Source organism: Panthera onca, chromosome B1, assembly GCF_046562875.1.
Source record: "Panthera onca isolate mPanOnc1 chromosome B1, mPanOnc1 haplotype 2, whole genome shotgun sequence".
NCBI lineage: Eukaryota > Metazoa > Chordata > Mammalia > Carnivora > Felidae > Panthera > Panthera onca.
In genome coordinates, this window is record NC_138342.1 from 66,438,222 (window position 1) to 66,450,739 (window position 12,518).

Below are 12,518 nucleotides of genomic sequence, written 5' to 3' on the forward strand. Positions count from 1 at the left end.
TCTCCAAAGACAGCTGATTCAAAGCACCAACACACCAAGGCAATAATGACATTAATATGACCCAAACACAAATGCCTTCATGTACAATTCTTACTATGTTCAGAATTATATCAGAAGAGCTTTTTCACAGGTTAGCTAAATTTGCTGAAAGGATGGTGAATGAGTATTTCTGTAGCGATGGGAACTTCTCCCCTGGGACACTGTAAATAAATGAAGGTAGTAGGCCCACATTGAAATAGAACTCCCAGTGGTTCAGGACCCAGATTCCATCCTGGCATACAATGGGATGTAACTGACAGGTCACCATTTCCTCAGTGAGTTCACCCTAAAATGAACACCTCTGTCTAGGGAAGGGGTGGCCTGCAACCTGATTTATTCTCCCCTCTGCCAATTCGAACACCCTTCCATCTCCTGTGTCTATAAGAAGAGATGGACTTTCTTCTCTGTAGCACTCCCTGATCAAGAGACAAGCTCACACCGAAGAGTTCCACTTTCTGGGTATAAAATGTTACTTCACAGCAAGGCATCCGCTTCACATACCTCGAGAACATCAAACTTCGCAGTCTTCACTTTGGCCCATGTTTTTTTCAGTCGAGAGACTGGGCTCATGTTCATGCCAGCTTTCCATTTAAAATGGGGGGAAGGGGGAGGGAGAAAAAGTTGAAACGGAGAAATAAGTCATTTGAAGTTATCCTCTAAAAAAGTGCTCATTACTAAGTGTAAGTTAACTTTATTTAAAAATCTGCCAGTTTTCCACAGTAGTGATACCATTCCACACTCTCACCTACAATATATGAAAATTCCACTTGTTCCACATCCTCAATATTTGGTTCAACCAGCCCTTTTAATTTCAGTCATTCCAGTGTGTGAAATGGTATTACGCTGCGATGTGAATTTGTATTTCTCCTATGGCTGATGATGCAGAGCACCGTTTCATATACTTATTGAATATTAGTATATCTTCTTTTGTGAAGGGTCCAAGTATCTGCCCCTTCTTTCACTGGGTTATTTGTCTTCTTCTTATTGATTCTTAGGGTCCTTTATAGAGTCTGGATACAAGTTCTTTTTCAGCTATGTGTATTACAAATACTTTCTCCCATGACATGGCTTGTCTTGACATTTTCTTAATGGGATAAGGGGGAAAATTAAGTAATCTTCTATTACGTAGTCTGTGGACTTACAGGTATCTGATTTCTATGATCTATCTATCTGTTCAGCATCATCATGAAGTAAACCAGACAAAAAGCTGAAATTTGGCAAGTATTTTTAGGGAGAAGACAAGGAAAATTATAACAAAAAGAAAATGGAAAACAGAATTGGTGAGAGGGGGGATTTATCAGGATCAAAGGGATTGAATTAAATTTGGTGGATTCTCTGGCTTCAAACTGACTTTGACCCTAGAGAGTCAGGTAAATATTGAATACCTACAATGTGTAGGAGAACCATATAATTTATCCTATCAATTAGGGTATTTTTAAATGAAAGAGTCATTATCAATACTTGTGGCATGACAACCAGTATAAAATGAACGAAATGAATAAACCAATGAAAAGAAACATGGTCACTGGTGTTAAAATCCCCAGGATATAAGGGAGGAGCAAAGTTTGTGTACTAGGGTAATAAGGCGCCGTAAGGTGGTAAGTATTGCATGGGCAGTCAGAAAATGTTTCAGTTTCTCAGGGCCCCCTCATCTCCAGTCTGACAGAATCACAAAATTTAGCCTCAGATCAGGCATCTCTATAATGCTTGATACACAAGCTGCCCAAATATTTTTGTTTAAATCCTTCATTTAGAAAAGTACCTCACTTATGAGCTTTTACAGATAAATGTTCAGATGAGGACAAACTGAATGTATTCCATGAATTCTTGTATACTTAAAAAAGAGTATACATACTTATGTGACTTTGGACATTTAAAGCATTCTGAACATTCTAAGACAATTCAGGGTTAAAAAGTAGAGTTTTCATTAATAAAACTGTACTATTTGTAAATTTTTAGTAGACATATTTCATAGGCCCTATAAAAATAAAGGACACGTATCTTCCAGAAAACACTCACAGATTATCGCCATCAAGGAGTTGAAGTTGCCAATGTTAAAACACTCCCGAGCTACGTCAATGAAATACTCGATCATTCTTGCTCGGTGCTTTTTCTTTACAGGCTGTACAGAAGTGGGGAAAAAAGCGGGGAGGGGGCAGTTAGCCAACATGTAGATCCAACAGACCCAATAAGTATGAAAAAATAATAGAGAGAGCTAGGAGAATGAGAAAACTCATTTTCTCACCATGCAGATTTCTGTGGCAACCAAGTAGCTGAGGCGATTAAACCATTCCACGTAAGCTTCTAAGTTTCGTGTCTTCTTCTGTTCACTATAGCAACTCTACAGAGAGAGCAAAGTGAGACCATGAGTTGGAGACAAAACAAGAGTTTATCAGGTTTCATCTTTGTCAGATATGGGCCTTTATTCCAATTTATGGGTTAAGACAGCTTTCTAAAATGAGGGGGTGGGGACACAGAGAGAGAAAACCACTAACGTTCTTGACTCCTTTCACAGAAATATCAAAATGTCTTAGTGCAGTCAGGTGACACCTGTAAGATCTAGAAATATACTCTGATGCATTCAAGATGGTGCCCTTCCCTAAGTCACTTTCAGTGGGAACTGTCCTCACAAGCACAAAGGAGGGGTTTGCTTGCATTCTAAAACATTCCTGACTTCTTAATAGGGTGTGAATACCAATTGCTATCAACACAGAAAGAAGAGGCCAAGAGAGCAGGGGACTAGAACATTTTCTCTTAAAATTAACTCTAGGACAAAATATTGGAGCATCATATACTGAGAAACTAAGTATCTTCCAACGTAGGTAAATGGAAGTCTACACCAACATGGTCTTTAGGGTGAATGACACATTATTCAAAAGGAAAGCAAAAGGAGTTAAGCTCATCTTGGAGTTCAAGGCCAAGTTTGAACAAGTTAATTACACCCCTCTTTCCTTCCTTCCAAAAGATACAAAGAAACAAAAAAGTCTGCTAGCCTTCTACTGCAAAACCTAATCCTCACTTCCTGTACTGAGGGAAGCTGTTCTAAGGCCGGAAAACAGCTGTTGCCCCTAACTCCCAAAGGGGGGATTTCATTAGTGGGTGATACAGTCTTTGCCTAACAACTCGAAATATTTCTGGAGGTCCCTGGGGGAAGAAATTTCCTATGTGTGTACACTGATTTTATATAGTCCATGCTCAGTGTTATTTTCTTTACATGTGAGCTTCACTTAGGCAATAAACTTGTCATGAGGGATTCACCTTATAACAAGAGGCAAACAGTAAAGCCCCTTACTCAGTGGCTGGATGTGCATCCTGTCTTTACTGCCCCTGTTATTGTTGAATCATGAGCAGAACATTCTCTTGTATTTTCTTTCTGATTTAATCTGCTAAAACCATTATGCTTTTACTTCCTACCTCATCATCACAAATCCTGCATCTACTTGCTTATTAAATTTCCCAATATGGAGGAAGAAAAGGCTAAAGGTTCGTGATACGGTAAAATATGGTAAAGGCACTTGAAGATCTGGCTTAAGAAAAATGGCAATGAATCAGACATGACTAATGAAAAACTTTCTTTTTTTAAGTTTATTTATTTATTTTGAGAGAGACAGAGAGAGAGCGAGCATGCATAAGTGAGAGAGGTGCAGAGAGCTCTAGAGGGAGAGAGAGAGGAGCCCAAGTAGGTTCCATGCTGTCAGTGCAGAGCCCAATGAGGGGCGCAAACTCATGAACTACGAGATCGTGACCTGAGCCGAAATCAAAAGTTGGATGCTTAACCAACTGAGCCACCCAGGTGGCCTGAAAAGAAAAAAAACCTTCTGATTTTAAAACCTAAGACAAAATAGTTCCAATTCCTGCCTCTTGTACCCACTATTACAGACTAAGAAATTCCATTTCTAATTTCAGGGCTGACCTCTGGGTAGACTGATTACCTTGTCATTATCCAAAGGGTCCTTCTGTACAAACGCCTGAACAAATTCTTCTGGCCCAATATAACTGAGCCTTTCCTGAAACACAAAACCAACAGGTCAACAGTGTTAAAGGAAACAAGAAGAAATGTACTGTCAACTCCTTGTGTTGACTTTTGGCACCGCCCCCACTTTTTATGCAGCTTGTAAAATGAGCCTTTAACCCTAAATGTTGTCATCATCTTCAAGATCTGAGCAGAGACAATTTTCTTAGGTCAGTGCTATGCAAGATAGTGAAAGGCTGAGCAGGTTATGGAAAAGTAGAGGGGGAAGATGAGGAAGTTCAATAAACTCTTCAGTCTTGCTTAGTATTTATTTTAAAGTGAATTCCCAGAAAATCAGAAACATTCATCTCAAATGTCTAAGCCACACATATTCCAGCTACTTCACAGATTATTTCCCATTTGGATTATTCTAGCCTCTCCTATGACATTACCCCTGACAAACAACTTGTGTGGTTGCCACAGCAAACCAGATCTGCGGTCGCAAAGGGCAGGGTAGACAACGACCTTACCAGCTCTATGTGAGTCAGCTGCTGGGCCAAGGTGTAAGGGTCGCTGCAGACAGTAATGATGTCCCTCTGTATGGACTGTGGTTTGGTCTTGAGAACCGTGAGCCGATCTGTAGACGTGGAGCTGATTTTTGCCAGGACTTCCTCATACTGGCTGAGTGTGGCAAGTTTGCGGATCAGACACTGGATCATCTGCTGGACATTCTTCCTGTATGTCTGTCAGGAAACAAGCAAAGGATTACATCCCTGTTCTGCACATCTATTTTCACCGCTGTGCAAACTCAGAGCCTATGTACTTAAGTGTTTTTCCCTGGATGTTGGACAGCCACCAGGCCAGTTACAGGAGGCTTCGGCCCAGCTCTAACAGTTTACGAGAGACACGTAACTAAATCTTTTCAGACCTGTAAGATTTAGTTCTTTTCTCAGGCTGCTCTTGAAAGTACAATTTAGGCGAGGCTATGAAAGCCCCACAGTGATGTCTTAGATTAGCGACTGCATACGACTAAACGCTCTCTGGGCTGGCACAGGAATGTATTGCTTACTTTTGGTTAAAATACATTGATCTCAACTCAGAGCATCCTTTTCCTAACACTTTTTCTTTACGGTCACCTTCCTGATTTCTGCACTCCTATCATGCCCAATCTCATTAGTCTAGGAGCACACACAGCAACCTGACAGAGAGTACCATTACTTCCCACTCACCCCCCCAACCACCTTCTTGACTTCCACGTGTAACATGGATTACTAGGAAGTGGATACTCATTTTTGGTATCTGACCTCCATTTGGCTCATGTCCATTTCTTTTGCATTCGTGAGTCAGTGCTAATGTTCACGACCCAAGTCTTCCACGTGGCAGTACCCCCCCCCCCACCTGCTATTACCCTCAGCCACCTTGTTTGCTACTGCATCATGCTACTGCCACAACACTTAAGAGGAATTGGTTTTTAAAACGATGCACGTATTAGAGATAAACGTCATTCTCTTGATTTTCAAAACACTCATTAAGTCAAAGAAATAACTTCACAACCTATCCATCCTAAGGTACTATTATCATGATGTAAGTTATGGACTTCTTTTATTCTTCCTTTTCTAGCCCCAAATTGCCAAACAAATGACAAGCATCCTTGAAGGTAAATTACCAGAGAAAGGTACATATGCTAACGCGGTCCTTAATACCTCCGAAGTAGGACAGGGAATTTAGATGTTAGAAAGGCCTATGGTTATCATGCTCCATGCTTAGCCCCTTTTTAAAAGGTACTACAATGTTTTTTTCTGAAATTAGTTATTTGAAAACTGAATGGCATCTCACCTACAAGTATAAGAGCCATATTATTTTACAAAGGCAATTTGGTTTACCAGAGCAAAAGTTACAAAAACTCAGATGAATAGGTATTTGCATACTTAAGGACAATTACAAATGCATCTGGAAATGATCGATTCTTATTCAGGCAAGGCCAAAAAGCATGCACAGCCTTCTTTTTCTTTTCTTCTTCTCTGCTTGTCTGGTGTCTATTCCACTCAGTTCCTTAAACAGGTCCACTAGATGACCTTTTTTTTCTCTCTACATTCACAGGACACCCTAAATCATTAATGAAATCCCTAAGTGTTCAAAAAATTGAACCTTCAAAAAACCTATCTTCCACACAGCATTACGGTTATCAGTTTAGAAGATGCTATCTATTTGGTAATATGCTTGTCACTCGAAGAAAATGCCTTTTTCTTTGGAATCGGAAGCAGTTCAAGGTTGAATCAAGGGCTATTTTATATCCCTCATGAGAGGTGAAGTAGGGGCAAATGGGTGAAGGTGGCCAAAAGGTACAAACTTCTAGTTATAAAATAAGTAAGTCCTAGGGGTGTTAATTACAGCATGCGACTGTAGTTAATAATACTGTATTGCACATTTGAAAGTTGTTCAGAGGGACACCTGGGTGGCTCAGACGGTTAAGTGTCCGACTTCAGCTCAGGTCATGATCTCACGGTGCGTGAGCTTAGGCCCCTCGTCGGGCTCTGTGCTGACAGCTCAGAGCCTGGATCCTGCTTCAAATTCTGTGTCTCTCTCTTTCTCTGCTCCTCCCCCTTTCACACTCTGTCTCTCTCTCAAAAAAAACATTAAAAAAAAAAGTTGCTTAGAGAATGAATCTTAAAGTTCTCATTACAAGGAAAAAGAAATTCGGTAACTATGTGTGCTGATGGGTGTCAATTAGACAGAATGTGATCATTTCACAATATACACAAATATCGAATCATGATGTTGTACATCTGAAACTAATGTTATATGTCAATTATACCTCAATAAAAACAATCAATAAAAACAAAACAAAAATATAATAAATCCCTTGTCCTTATTTCCCTTGCTCTTCTACTTTCATAATCATGAGCTACATTAAAAATCTATGAACTTAAAATGGTTTCTTTAGTCCCCTGTCCCAATATCATAATAAATGTTCCCAGTGATTCTGATATGTAGCAAAGATTCAGAATCAATGTTCTACTAGCATATCTGGTGAAAGATTCTTATTTTACACTTTAAAAAGTGTTTTTTTTTTTTAGGGGGGGGAGAGGTAGAGGGATATATAGTCAAGGATTCAGCTAGTGAGCAAAAAACAGCAAACTGTAAGGGGAAAACATATATGACAGGCTATAGGGTAGAGCTGTGTGTGAGAGAGACAGAGAGACACGCAGAGAAATAGAGTATATATGTATGACATCTTTTAAGTTTCCTGCTGCCATTTGATTCCATTCCAAGCTTTGTGTTGTTAAGCATGCTTCCTTACTGAGTCATGAATTGCTAAATATGCACTTATTCTTTTTTATAACTTCAAATGCCAGTGACAGTAATTACCTGGCAAATAAAGATAGAATAAAGACCAGCCCCTTAAGGAAGAGAAAATTGCATTTTACCCACTATAGCCATTTGTCATGTAATTCAATCATTAGCTCCATTTCATGTTTCTTGCAGGCAAGTCCTAATAAACCACTTCATTTTGGGCAAATCCCCAGGGGGAAACATATTAAGCCAAATTATGCAGAAGTGTCCTAGCAGATTCAGCAGAACCCGACAAAATTATATATAGGGCACACCTGGATTCATTGACTGCCAAAAAAAATCCCTAAAGTCCCAGGCAAGAAGCAACAAGTCTCAACCCAAGTCCACACTCCTTCCTGGGGAGGGAAATATTTTTTTTTTTCCTATTCCAGTAACTGGTTAGTCTGTTCGTTCATCTCTTCATTCATTCATTCAAACACTACTGAATACCTATTAAATGCCAGGCACTGAGCTAGGACAAACCAAGGGGGCACAGCAAGGAGTCAGGAAAAACAAGTCATAAAAAAAAATGAAGTAATTACTAGTCACAGAGTGTTATGGAGAAAACAGTAGTGAAAGCCAGTAATGAGAGGCGTTGAGGGGGATGGTGGTTGGGGTGGTGAGGGTAGGTCTCTCTGAGGACGGACACTTAAGCACATAACAGATATGTGGCCTCCCAAGCAAAGACCTGAGGAAGGAGCATCTATCACAGAATTTTTGAGCTGACAGGGACATTAACACAGGGCAGTTACCTCCATGATTTATAGAAATGAAGAAGAAGCAAGGAATTTAGGGAACTTGCCAAAGCATACTCACATCAGCCAGCTGCCAAGTGTGGACCTGATTCAGAACACTGGCCTCAAGTAGCCACAGGAACAACAGGTCACTGTAAAACCCAACCTGACCAAGGCAGGTGGCACTGGTCTGCTCAGCCCCAGGTTAATCAATTCCTTGGTTTGATTTGGTTTAGCTTCCTGTCTCCTCTTTTCACACTCAAAACCATGGGAAAATCTCAAGGTTTATCATGGATTTGCTATTAACGTAGGAGTGCTGATAAGAAGCCAGGTTAGAAGGCTGTTTGGCCCTTTTTGGTCCCACCCGACCCCTGAGTGCCTTGATCCTGTTTAAAAAAAAAAAAAAAAAAAAAAAGACTGGATCCAATCTGTCCAACACTGATAGAAATGATCTCCCTCACTGACTACCATGACGAGAAAAACAAAAGGCCACTCATCTGGAATTCTCAGAACACTGACTCCTTATCTGAAGAAGATTTTTAAGGTTTTCCTTTGGAGAGGATCAAGCAACCATTTCTACTTTTTAAAAAGCAGTAGAGGGAAGGTAAGTTGACTGACCTATCAAGTACCTAAGTACAACTTAGCTAAAATAAAGCATTAACTCAGGACTCAGCCTTCATACAAGAAAAAGTCCTTACGATGCCACTAATCTTTTGAGCATCTTGTCATAAGCTAAGTTTACTGAGCCAGGATTGATTCTGCCTAGCAACCCAACAGATAACCCCACTAATGTAAGATTTACTACAAAACTGCCCGGTGATAGTTAACTTGTTAACTTTTGCCTTTCTGAGTGAAGGACCTACCAATTCATACCTTGCTAGAACCTGTTACATGCAAACTGGCAAAATGATGGTAACAGTCATAACTTGCAAAACAACTCAGGAAACCACTCGTTCAGCCTTACAGAAATAAATCATGGCTGTCTTGAGCACCAGGGTTCAATATAATGTCATAAGGGAAGGGTAAAAGGGCTAATTCCATTTTCATGAGGGCATAACTGCAGGGAAGCAAGTACAAATTTTTCAACTGCAAATCTTATATAATTTTTTAAGTTGGGGGAAATGGTATTAAAATAGATTCACCCCGAAGTAGAGAGAACAGACAGGGTATCATGTTACGTGATCTTTATAGCATACCACTGAAAGAATGAGTTCTCAAGGAAGGTCATTTGTAACGGAAAAATGCATTTTAAGACAAATGAAACAAGACATCTCTGCAACTGCCAAATGCTTTGTCAGTCTTTTCCTAGGCAGAAGTGTGGTGTCTGTGCCTAGGTCACTTGTCCCCAGGAGCTCACTGGCAGCACAGAAACTACAAAGACATCCTTGCCCAACAAGCCTCAACACAAAATATCAGCCCTGCAGGCTTGCTTCAAAGAGGATCACCTCGACTCTTTCACAGCGAGTTAGCTCTTATCAAAGGCTCAATTGAGGGTAGTGATATTTATGAAAGATTATCCAAGAACCTTACTTACTTTCTTTTTCTACCTATCCTAGGTGCTAGCCTTGAATCTGCTTCCGGGCACCAAAAGACTTGTATCTTTTTCTCTTTGTCTTCTCCTCTCCCAAAGAATGACCTTTGCTAATTATACATTAATCTTATAGCCTCAGTTTTCATTGAGGAGCATTTGTTATAAAAACCATATGGAGCCGTTTCCCTGATCTCATTCTATGCCCCCTATATAAACTCCTCCATAAGAACGTTTTTAGGGCGCCTGGGTGGCTCAGTGGGTTAAGTGTCTAACTTCAGCTCAGATCATGATCTCGTGGTCCGTGAGTTCGAGCCCCGCGTCGGGCTCTGGGCTGACAGCTCGGAGCCTGGAGCCTGCTTCGGATTCTGTGTCTCCCTCTCTCTTGGCCCCACCCCCGCTCACGCTCTGTCTCTCGAAAATAAATAGGCATTTAAAAAAATAAAGTTTTTAAAATTTCATTTAATTTAATGCCCTGAAAAATTAGTACGCTCTCTCTTCTCTGACAGTGAACATTTCATAAGCAACTGTATTTCTCTTTTACTTGAAGTTTACAGTCAAATCACAGCAGTCCTGTCCTACTACACTGCTTCTCAACATTAGCCTATTCGTTTTCTTCCTTCCACGGTACGAACTGTCTATTTCTATTCATGATGTATCAATACACAACTTATTATCTGTTAATATATTCCTAGGTTATTTATTTTATACCTATTTGTGTTTATGTCTAACTTGCTATGTCAAATCTTTTTAGAAGGAAGGAAAGTATAAGTAAAACTAAAACACACTTGCAGTGTGAATCCTATGCATGAAGGGACATGAACATACCTCCAAATTAATCACATAAAACTCCAGATGATGTCCCTTTGAAGTGGGATTGTACAATCATCCCCATTTGACACACCAAACAGACCACTGTGCTATGTCGAAGACGTGCCCAAAGGCAACACAGAAAGGAAGCAGTGGAGAGTCTGATGCATAATTCAGCACCAGCTCCCACCAAGGCTTGGCCTGGAAATTCGAGTGGTTTTGCTAGATACAGGATACCAACCTCCTCGCCACTGGCTATTCGGTGAGCCAGATCTTTTAAGTTTCTCATCATTCTTTCATCCCGAAAATCATAAGGAAACGTTTCCGTCCATTCTGTCAGGAGTTGAAGGATTTTGGGTGCAATTTTTCTTATCTGGTTCTGGGGAGAAAAAGCAAATCTCATTGAGTGATGTCTATCACCATGGACTGCATCAAACACATAATTGCAAACAGTGTCACTGGTAAACTTCTAGTGCAAAGTCTTTAGGGTTAAAGAAGAAGTCTAGTCCCCCTCCCCTAAGTCAATGCCAAGTACCACCAACTTAAGGCAGGATCTAGGGGTCTTCCATGGCATTAAATTTGTATTGTGGGGTTTTGTTTGTTTGTTTGACATGAAGGGCATGACAGTTTATCTTAAAACAACTGTACCATACTGCTCATAATGACCAGCAAACACATTATGATGGCTTTTCTCCCGGGTATTAACATGGCAGTATTTTTATATACTGAAATGTTTCAATAGGACCAAGAATGGTAGAGAAATAAAGATCTTAGATGAAAATGAACACTAATAATTCTGGCGTCCTACCCTATATTGTGTCCTTTATACCATTCCCAATTCCCTTTGCACAGCCATGATACCATGCATGCCCCTCAGCTTGCGGATAAGGAAACCAACTTCACAAAATCTAAGCCACACAGTTACCAATCCTAATAGAAATAGAAAAGAGAAAGCATACTAATAGAGAAAACTGTAAAGTTCAAGATATATCATTACCTTATCGCTATTAGGATCACTTAGTCTCTGGTGTTCAACACATAAGTGGCAAACCTTGGCCATTAATTCGTATGGATGCATAAATAACCGAGAACTGAGTAGGAAGGTAAATATGTATGTTCTCTGCAGCAAGAGAGAAAAAAAATCATCACGGTTACATTCTCCGCGAAACTAGTATCTTTCCCATATATGATACATCTTAATCCATTAAATTCTCTGGGTCAAAGTTAACATACTACCGTTTCAAAAGTAATGCTTAGCAGTAAAACACCTGAGGATGGATTTTTCCTTTGCCTTCTGATGTATCTCTTCCCTTCAACCACACCAAAAAACCCAGAAGTACAAGGTAAGTTTATCTACCGAAATTATTCAAAGCACATTTTCATGTCCAGCCTCTGGAGTCAGTATACCAGGACACCTAACTCATTTTAGTAAAGAGGAATGAACTTCAGCGCAGAGAAAGAGATCTAACTTAAATATACCACCCATACAGAATCTTGTTCTGGGTCCAAATGTTATGGTAACTCAATGGAAACCAAAAAAAACCCCACCAACCCACATCAGCTCAAGAACTCTCCAGTGCATCCAGGGTGGCACAATGTAGTGTTTGTATGCTTGTGCCAGAACATTCAAAGGTGGGCTTGCAAGTGATCTATTTCCTTGCCCAAAAGCTAAGCAATTTGATAAAACACAGTATCACACTATATACTTTTCTTTAACTACATTGTCTCCCAAGAAGCCAGTAACGAAGTAGAGCTTATTTATTATAATAGTTTCAGCCTCCCAGTGAAAAGAAAAATTCCATGTTTTTTTTTTCTTTTTTTTCTTTTTTTTTACCCCCCTTAGGCGCCTTTAGTAGCTCATAAACACTTACACGACTGAACAACGGATTCCTTTTACTTTTGATTACAAGTTTTCCCTGTGTGGCAACATATTTCAAAATGCTATGTAACAAGTCACACACAGAGAGAGAACTCAAGAGGGAACACTATGGTGAATTACAGTGGCAAGCACAAACTATCCTTCACACACCAAGGTCATTATTATATTTGTAAAAACATGAATCTAGTGTCTAGATATTTTCATGCAATCTTTATCAACAACCAGCTGTTGTTGAGTAACAGG

The 12,518-nt window shown here is 39.9% G+C and overlaps 1 protein-coding gene across 8 annotated transcripts in view; it reads right to left on the bottom strand.

Annotated features, from left to right (window-relative positions):
• RASGEF1B (RasGEF domain family member 1B) overlaps nt 1–12,518 on the bottom strand; it is a 642,014-nt gene that overhangs the window by 12,469 nt on the left and 617,027 nt on the right. For all 8 annotated transcript variants that reach the window (XM_078445987.2, XM_060654774.2, XM_060654773.2 and 5 more), the window contains 7 exons: nt 11,394–11,516; nt 10,638–10,775; nt 4,522–4,734; nt 3,972–4,046; nt 2,285–2,380; nt 2,059–2,161; nt 541–620 (listed from right to left, as the gene is read on the bottom strand). In XM_078445987.2, the coding sequence (XP_078302113.1) occupies nt 541–620; nt 2,059–2,161; nt 2,285–2,380; nt 3,972–4,046; nt 4,522–4,734; nt 10,638–10,775; nt 11,394–11,516 (828 nt within the window). The remainder of the gene's footprint in view (nt 1–540; nt 621–2,058; nt 2,162–2,284; nt 2,381–3,971; nt 4,047–4,521; nt 4,735–10,637; nt 10,776–11,393; nt 11,517–12,518) is intronic.